We start from the raw sequence: 10,136 nt of genomic DNA, 5'->3' as shown, positions 1-10,136 counted from the left end.
GTAAACTCTAACCACAGCCCACAGGTTAGGTTTCAAATCTTGAGAAAAATTATATCTTATAACTTTTCCTTAATTATTATTGGTTAAGCAAAAGTAGCAAGATAGAAAAGAGTAGCAATTGTAGTCAATGAAGACCCTCTTCATGATGATGTTGCACTCAAAATATTCTAATTGATTGATAAGCATGCTAAACAACAGCAAAATTTCTTCTTAGCTTTTTATATTTTGTTACCTAATGTCATCATCAACAAATTTTAAATTAGATTAATCAAATTTTTGGACAATAGAAGTCAAATACTTTAAACAAAGATTTTAAACAAAAAAAAAACTATATTAATAAAAGGATAGTGAGATAATATATTCAATCAAAGTGCATGAGTCTAACCCTAACCCTAACCTAGCTAACCCATACCAACTAATTAATATGATAGCTGGAATGAGCAGCCATAGAGACATGAATATATGATAGTAATTATTCCTTGGCTGCATCTTATTATAGTAATTAATTGACTATATATATATAATTATTCGTTTTATCTTCTGAAATTCAGATTACACTTTAGAAATTAAAGTCAGATTCCTACCAATAAGCATGAATTCGAAGGAAGAATTGGTTGGTAAAACTACAATAATTTCAATCAAAGTAAAGCAAATTGAAGTTAATTTTGAAAATATATTATACAATTATATTAGATTTTGTATTGAAATGTTTCATGCACTATATTATAAAAATGAGATTAAGAATTTAAACTAAACGTAATAAACTACACCCTACAAAGCTTGCTATTGCTGTTGATATTGTTTTATTTTTCAAGGCATAAACAACACAATGATTTTTGAAAAAAAAGTGGGTGGCTTAGAGCAAATTATTTTAACATACAGTGGATATATATTTTTGTTTATTATTTCTTAATTTAATAAAACGTAGGCTGTATGTATATATTTCAAGATAAATATATGATATGATGATGTCACACATAAAAATAATGCTTACTATATGATATATACTAAATAGACGTTGCACTTTAAGACAGCTCACGTTTCTACTATCCAACTATTTTTCTATTCCCCAAAATTAAAAGGGACAGAGACCTGCTAATATTTTTATAAAGTCCTAGAGTTGTGGCTTCAAATTTTTTTTATCCGAGTGGAGGAATATTATACGGTTATTAGAATTTTTTGTTTTTAGTTATTAATTAATTATTAATATTTAAAAATATATGATAAAATATATTATTAAATTATTAGATTAAAAAATTAAATAAAAAAGTTAAATTAATAATTACATAATAACTGAAAATAATAATAAATTTTGAAAATTTTTAATATTTTTTACGTGAAAATTATTTTATATTTATAAAGACTATTATATTATTAGATAGCATGATTTTGTTTTTTGAAATTATTTATTTTTTATAATTTTTCGGTAATGTAAAATAAAAGTCTAATTTTCAAAATAAATACTTATTCATTTTGTTATTTTTTAAATTTAACGCCACATTGTAAATAAAAACTAAAAAGAAGAAAAGAAAAAAATACAATTTTTTTTAACAAGGTGATATATTTTAAAGATAAACATAAAGTTATTGCATTTTTGTGGCTAAACATAAAGTTTATTTTAGAAGAGTCTAGTTAAATTAAATCGTATAGCGTAAATAAATTGCAACCAATTAATTATTGACACGCTTCTGAATATGAATATATATAAGAATAAGAGACTGTTTTTCTTAGTTTGGTTTCATAAAAGTTTTGTCAATTATTCAATTGCTGCTTTTTCCTGATTTCCATGGTCCCAGTTTTTTTTTTTCTGCATGCTCTAATTATTTCTACCTTTTTAAGTTCATAAATTATTGAATTTTAAAGATATGAGATACCTTTTGGCCCTTTGCTGTTGTCGTAAAAGAGTTAAAAAAGAATTATATAATTTAATACGGCGAATTGGTGAAAACTCAGGTGCAGTCGATTTCACGTGAAATTAATAATCGAAAGTTATTAGATGAAAATTTAGTCAAATCAATCAAATTATTTAATTGCTCTCAACTATCAATTTTATATGAATTCGACTGCACTTAAATTTTTACCGTTTAATAATTATTTTTTTCCCATGCCTTACGTTGAAAAATATTTAAAAAAAAAAAAAACCTTGGTTGAGTGGATATCAGAAACAGTTGTCTACCACCACCTTTCACTCTCATTCTCCAACTTGTCTTTTTACCAAATAAATAAATTAAATTAGATAAATAAATAAATAAAGCTCTAAAATTAGAATTTATAGGTTTACCACAGCCATTTTAGATATTTTTTCTTTCCGGTTTAATTAAGTTAGAGATTTTTTTTATTTTATTTTATTCAATTTTCCGATTAAAATTTTCAATTTATAATAAAATTTTAATTAAGCATATATGTTGTATAAAAGTTTCAATCAAATTCTTCTAATTTAAACTTTTTTATTTAATTCTTACATGATACAAATATTATCAAATAAAATTGTATATTTAATATTATTGTGATCATTGATCTAACCGTAAACCTACTATATTTGTTACTTAATTATTTAATCCCCGCTACTCAATACTATTATTCAAAGCTTTGATCATTCGCACCTACTAAACAAGATTTGAGAATATAATTTTGACTTTAATTTAGATTTTGAGGATAAGCTTGCCTAAATGAAGGAATCATTTGGAAGCGATGATTGCAGCTCTTAATTATGTTTTTTAACATTGTTTTAGTAAGATTCGTTTTCAACAAAGATTAACCAAAACAAGAAGTTTTTATGACATTTACAACATATATTTATGGCTCACACTTTTTTGAAGAATAGAAATTGTTTTATTTGAGTTGTTGACAAGAACTTAATTAAATTACTAAAAAAATGCTAACCAAAGACATGTTGGTCCAACCTAAGTAATAGCAAGAGTTTGAGTATGTGGGTGATTTTAAATTCTATCTCAAAATTATTTATGTGTATCTAAAAAAAGTATACATTATTGAAAGAGAGAGAGAGAGAGAAAAAATACAAATTATAGAAAAAGTATGGAAAAAAAAATCACTCAACATTGTAATCTTAATTTATGTTGAGTTTTATAACCAAGTAGTTACAATTTAAAAGGCACACCCTTGCTTTTGGATTTTCATCTTGTTTATATTTAAAATGAAATTAAATTTTTTTACTTTTGATAAATATAAACTAATTTTAAATAAGTAAAAATTTACGTGCAATTATCTGAATGTAAAATTATTAATTAAAAACTGTTAAATAATTTGATATGTTTGACTAAAGATAAAAATTTAAGTGTAGTCGACTTCACGTAAAGTTGAAACTTGAGAGTCGTTAGATAATTTAACTGATTTGACTAAATTTTCAATTAACGGCTCTTAGATATCAACTTCACGTAAAGTCAACTTCATATGAGTTTTCACCTTGACTAAATTATTATCTAACAGTCTCAACTAACAATCTTTATATGTGAATTTTAATATTTTTAAAATTATCTATAACTTTTTAAAAATAGCAAAACTAAGTATATATATATATATATATATATATATATATATATATATATATATATATATATATATATATATTTATTTATTTATTTCCTACATACAAAACTAAATAATGTGTGTACTTTTTCTAAATCAAGCTTAAATTGAACCTAATATGTAGTAGCTCATAAATGATTCCACTTGAGTAATGAGTACCATGAGAATTTGTAAGGTAGTAGTAACTTGAAACTTCAAACATAGTAATGCAAATCCAATTTCCCATGGTAGTAACACTTCATAAAACTGGTAAGAAGATAACATAACACAGAGAAACAACTAAGAAAACGACAAAATCAACGCCACCACAATCTATTGTTTGCTAATAATAATGTCACCTTTTTACTGCCACCAAAACACACATACTTTCTCTCTCTTTCTTTCTCACTGACAAAAACACAAACACCTTCTCTTCACTCTCCCAACCCCCACAAAAAAACATGCCACTCTCTTACACTCTCTTCTTCTTCTTCTTCCTTCAACGCATTCTAACCTTCACCATTGCAACCTCTTCCACCACCATTATTCTAGAAGGAAGCACCACACTCCGAAGCCCAAACAACACCTTCGAACTCGGAATCTTCAACTTGCCATCTTCCAACAACTTCTACCTCGCAATCCGCTACGCTTCACTCTCAAAACAAACCCTCATTTGGGTCGCTAACCGCCGTCAACCCTCCCCAACCCAAACCAATACCACCCTTCAGCTCACCAACACCACCACCACGTGCCACCTCAGCCTCACTCACCCCCAAACCTCACTACCTCTATGGCAAACCCCAACTCCAAAAGGCCCTTCCTTTTCTTCTTGCAATGTTCAGTTACTGGAAAATGGAAACTTGGTTCTTCTCTCTTCCGAAAATGGCACCGTTTTGTGGCAGAGCTTCGACGAACCAACTGACAAGTGGCTTCCGGGTATGAACTTGACCCGAACCCAATCTCTTGTTTCGTGGAAAACCGAAACGGACCCTTCGCCGGGGCTTTACTCTCTGCGGCTGAAACCACCGGATTACGGTGAGCTTGAGCTTGTTTTCAACGGCACCGATTCGTACTGGTCCACCGGAAACTGGACCGGTAATTTTTTCACCGGAATTCCTGAGATGACGAATCCGTACATTTACCGGTTCCATTTCGAGGAGCCTTTTACTGCAGCTGCGTCGTTTGGGTTCACAGAGACGACTTCGGATAGTGGCTTTGTTCCGACGATGTTCCGTTTGGAGCCTCACGGTCAGGTTCAGCAGTACACGTGGTGGAAGCAGGCTGGTGCGTGGAACAAGTTTTGGTTCAAGCCTGAGGTTTGTCAGGTTCGGGGGCTTTGTGGGAGGTTCGGAGTTTGCAAAGGTCATGAAAGTTCTGAACTTTGTGTTTGTGTTGATGGGTTTGGGCCTTCTGATGAAGTGGGTTGGGGGAATGGGGATTACACTATGGGTTGTGTTCGTAAAAAAATGGATTCTTGTGATAAAAGGGATGGTTTTCAGGATATGGGGTTGGTGAAATTTGGATCTGGTAGTGTGAATTTTTCGAAAGCTAAGTCTAGGAGCTTTTGTGAGAGTAAATGTTTGGGATCTTGTGAGTGTGTTGGGTTAACTTTTAGTGAAGGGAGTGGTTTGTGTAAGAACTTTTATGGTTCAGTGTTTGATTTTCAGAATGTGAGTTCTGTTGGTCTTGGTGTTGGTGATGGTGGTGGTGCCTTGTATGTGAGGGTGCCAAGAGATGGGAATGAGAAGGGTTTGGATAGTAAAGTTTTGATTGTTGCTGTCCTTGTTGGGTCGGTGGCAGTTTTGGGTGTTGTGGTGGTGACTTTGTTGGTGTTGGTGAAGAAGAAGAGGAAGAAGGAGTTGGAGGAGGAAGATAGATTTATTCAAATGTTGAATTTGAGGATGTTTTCTTACAAGGAGCTTCAATTGGCAACAAGGGGTTTTTCGGAGAAAGTTGGGCATGGTGGATTTGGGACTGTATTTCAAGGTGAATTGAGTGATTCAACTCTTGTTGCTGTGAAGAGGTTGGAGAGGCCAGGGAGTGGGGAGAAAGAGTTCAGGGCCGAGGTTTCGACAATTGGGAACATTCAGCATGTTAATCTTGTGAGGCTTAGAGGCTTTTGTTCTGAGAATGCTCATAGGCTTTTGGTTTATGAGTTCATGCAAAATGGCGCATTGAGCGCTTATCTGCGCAGGGAAGGGCCTAGTTTGAGCTGGGATGTTAGATTTCGAGTTGCAGTTGGAACAGCCAAAGGGATTGCATATTTACATGAGGAGTGTAGGAACTGCATTATACATTGTGATATCAAACCTGAGAATATCCTTTTGGATAGTGGTTTCAATGCAAAGGTTTCGGATTTCGGTTTGGCAAAGCTCATGGGGAGGGATTTCAGTAGGGTGTTGGCAACCATGAGGGGTACTTGGGGGTATGTTGCTCCGGAGTGGATTTCCGGGGTGGCAATTACTGCGAAGGCTGATGTTTATAGTTATGGAATGACATTGCTTGAACTAATTGGTGGTCGCCGAAACATTGAGACACTGCCATCTGCTGGTGGTTGTGACAGAGGCAAAGAGAGTGGTTGTGAGATGGGAGAGAGATGGTTCTTTCCTCCTTGGGCGGCACGGCAGATAATCGACGGCAATGTGGCCTCCGTGATCGATAAGAAACTTGGAGATGCATATAACATTGAGGAGGCTAGAAGGGTTAGTTTGGTAGCAGTTTGGTGCATTCAAGATGATGAAGCTATTAGGCCTACAATGGATATGGTGGTGAAAATGTTGAAAGGGTTAGTGGAAATTAGGGATCCTCCACTGCCGAATTTGCTACAAGCATTGGTTACCGGCGAGTCCTTTCAAGGCGTCAAGTCTGATTCAGGCAATGAGATTTCCACCGGCGGAGGCTTATCCGGCGGCAACTTGGAAGTGTCAATTGCTGATTCAGAATCATATGTTGGAGATGCATTTCCCTCCCCAATGGATGTGAATGTCAATGTTGATGTTAGATAACAAAGGTTATGGTAAATTGTTAATTAGTCCAACAAGATCATAGCATTTTAAGTTAGTATACCTCATCTCTTTCCCTTTTCCTCCTTGTTTGTTTTTTTAGTTACTTCCTAAGGAGATGAATTGGAAGAAGAAAGTTGAAAAAGAAAATGGGATGTGGATGTAAATTAGTTAGTTAACTTTGTTCATTGAATCTTACAATGCTTGGGATTAGGATCCTGAAACATGAAGTGGATTTTCCAGATTATATATTGTAGTAATACTGTAATAGTTTCAAATTTTCTTGTTTCAATTGAGCAGATAAGCAGAGATTTTAAATTTGTCAAATCATTTTCAACTTGTAATTTTATTGTAACATAAGAGCAATGATCTTGACTCAATTTTGATGCTTGTGTTACATTTTAGTATCTAGATTCTAGAAGAACTGTGGGTTGCAAAATGCAAAATTTATTTAATGTTTAAAGAAGTACAAAAGAGGGAAAAAAATATTAATAAAATAAAAAGAAAAGTTTATACAAAAAGTGTAGGTAGATGTGGAATTCTGGCTGTTGTTGACTGTATCTAGTTGCAGACAGCCTGGTAGCTGACCATAGAATAAGATCTTTCCAAAGGTTGTTCATCAGATTCTTAAATTTATTATTTCCTTATTATTATTATTATTTATTTATTTATTTCCAAAGGTTGGTTTCCTTTGATGTTGCAAGGTATGATTTGACAAGGCTATAATATTATTTGCTTCTTTTTATTGCATACTAATGAGACCAGTTTAGAATTTTAACTTTTTAAGTAATGGATTTTAATTTGTCAATAAAATCTAAATAAACCATTTTCACAAGGCACAACAAATGCTGAAAAATCTTGATACATATTTATTCTGTAAAACATGTAAAACAGTTCATAGCTTTCCACTTCACAACAGAAGAATCAACCAACCTTATATTCTTGTGTTTCATATGTTCTGTCTTAATTTTATTAACTGCAATATAAATATCCATTATTGAAAAAGTTGATAAGGATAAACACTAGATTTAAACATTAAACATCAGAAGAAAAAACAGATGGCAGAAACAAAAATTCTAAACTGTTTTTCTTTTTCACTACTTAAATCTTGTACTAAATTAGAAATTTTAACCGTTAATACTTAAATTTACATATAACTAAAACATTTGTTTCACAAGAAATTCGCAGTTACGCTTATTATATGCATTATTTTTCGGACTTTTCCAACTCATCAATAACTCACATTCATTCTCTTAAAATATTATTATCTATTAATATTAACTCACACACGTGACACGTCATACCTGGTAATGAAAATGAGATTTTTCTATCTTTCCGACAACCAAAAATCTCAGAAAATTCTTGTTTTGTTTTGATTTCAACATAAAAAGTATCATCATTATTATTAGTGATTGATAATGCAAGGTGGAGTGCATCATGAAAGTTCTCTAAAAGAGAAATTGAAATCTTCAATGTGTTGCTTCATGGGCAAGGTACAGGAATCATTAGACAATAATAATAATATGTTGAACATTAACACTCCGATGTCTAAGACACCAAAGTCGTCGTCATCATCACCCGCCACCTCACCGGGCTCAACGTCACGGTGGCTTCGTAGGCATAACAGCAACAACAACAACCACCACCACCACCATCGCCAATCGCTATCTGCGGATTTTAGCTATGATCCTTCCAGCTATGCCCTCAATTTTGAGGATGATTCTGGAGAGTTGCCTCTGAGAAACTTTAGTGCTCGGTTGCCGCCTTCGCCACCACGGCGGCCAACAACAACCACCTCCATGGCTCCATGCCATTGAAGTACCCTCACCAAAAGAAAGACTATAATTATGTTGTTATTATAGAATATGAAAAATGAAATTGCATAACTCTCTCCATCTCTTTCTTATCAATATCTATTAATTAATAAATAAAGAATAATATACATGAATTAATAGTTTTGTTTTGATTTTATATATTTTTTAATTTCAAGCGTAATCAAATTCAATTAAGTTAGTCCAATATCTTATTGACATAGTAATTGATCCTTGAATTAATCATAAACATGTATTAAACCCTTCACATGTAGGCATGTAACTTTATGTATATCATGGTATTTTAGTTTTGGATGTTTTTTTTAGTATATCAATTCAGTTCATGTTTGAGAAGCTGCTGTTCTTCTTTTTTTTTGTTGACTGATTGGATGGTTTCATCTTTGAATAAGTTTAAGATAAATTGTAATGCCAGTTTTGTGGAGGATATTAGTTTAGCGGAATTTGAAAAGTTGTGATAGTCCTCTTCTATTTGGATCAATTCTTAGAGGAGAATTTTTCGTTGTTTGAAGAGGTTTGACTCTAACTTAAAAGATAGATATTCGCGATGTTATTTGTGAAACGGATTGTTTCAGATTGTTCTTCTTATTCAAGTACAAATGTCTCTGTTCATGTCATGAATAAAGATATTGTAAAAAAATTTCAGAATTTGCTGGTGAGAGAATGGTGTGCTTCGATTAATTCGGTATTACGTTCTGCTAATATTGTTGTTAACTCATTAGCCAAAAATGCTACAAAGAATAATGAGTATATTAGAAGGTTAATCTAAGAAAATTTAAAAAAACTTTCAACTTCCTAGTTGTGTTATTTGCTATTTTTTCTTGTTTTTTTATTTCTTTCTCTATTACACACCAAACAAATATTGTAACTTTATGTATGTAATGCTTATGTCATTCTCCACAAATACAAATCAGTTTCAAAGGCTATATATGCATTGGAGTATATACAAAATGATTGCATATCCTACTAAACTTTCATCTGAATCTAAATCGCATATACAGAATATTTGTTGATAAATCTTTTCTTTCATACATGAACTATTATTATGTTAATTAGGGATGGTAACAAAATAGGGTAGAAGCAGGGGATGTCTCTCTGTTCTTTGTTTCTACCTTTAGATTTGCTCACCGTCTTGGTTCTCGTTCTCCGAAATGGGAAATATTGTCCCCCATTCCATTTTTTACAGAGTCCTATTCTTTGTGGAATTTCACTTCCATTTTTTCGATAGTTCTAATTAATTATTAATTTTCATAAGAATAGAGCTCCAAATATCTATCCTATACACAAACAATAAAATTTTATACAAAAAATCTAAACGGTAGGACGACGACTTCTTTCGAAATGATGCAAGTTAAAACACAGAACAGTGAATGAGATGGGAGACGCGACAGCAAAAATGAGAATGGATACGACAACAGAGTTGCATAAAAAAAAATGAACGCACCCTTAAAGAAGAAAAACAACATTGCAAACAAAAAGAACGAGACGGTAAGAGTGATGACACCGTGAGAGATGGCGGGACAGTAAGAAGGGAAAGTGACAAAAGAGATGGCTGCATAAAAGTTACAGAGTACGCACTAAGAATTTTTAAATTGAAAAAAGAATATGCAAATGAAGATTAAAAATTTAGTATTTTTCTCTATATATATACCGCATGTAAAATGACTAAAAATATATATAAAAAATAAATTATTAAAGATAATTAAATAAATTTATAAATTTCAGATATTAGTAAAGATAGAGTAAAAATTCTCGTTCAAATTTTCTAAAAAATCTTACC

The 10,136-nt window shown here is 32.1% G+C and overlaps 1 protein-coding gene across 1 annotated transcript; it reads left to right on the top strand.

Moving 5' to 3' along the window:
- Positions 1-3,743: 3,743 nt before the first annotated feature.
- On the top strand, positions 3,744-6,854 carry LOC112726284 (G-type lectin S-receptor-like serine/threonine-protein kinase SD2-2). The gene has a single exon (XM_025775616.3). The coding sequence runs from the start codon at positions 3,987-3,989 to the stop codon at positions 6,528-6,530; it is 2,544 nt and encodes an 847-aa protein (XP_025631401.1). The 5' UTR covers positions 3,744-3,986; the 3' UTR covers positions 6,531-6,854.
- The last annotated feature ends 3,282 nt before the right edge of the window (positions 6,855-10,136 follow it).

This window comes from Arachis hypogaea, chromosome 12 (genome assembly GCF_003086295.3).
Source record: "Arachis hypogaea cultivar Tifrunner chromosome 12, arahy.Tifrunner.gnm2.J5K5, whole genome shotgun sequence".
Lineage (NCBI taxonomy): Eukaryota > Viridiplantae > Streptophyta > Magnoliopsida > Fabales > Fabaceae > Arachis > Arachis hypogaea.
This window is presented reverse-complemented; position numbering and strand designations above follow the sequence as displayed.

Excerpts from the sequence above, each read along its gene's own strand:
- LOC112726284 (XM_025775616.3), top strand. The coding sequence starts at position 3,987 with ATGCCACTCTCTTACACTCTCTTCTTCTTCTTCTTCCTTCAACGCATT.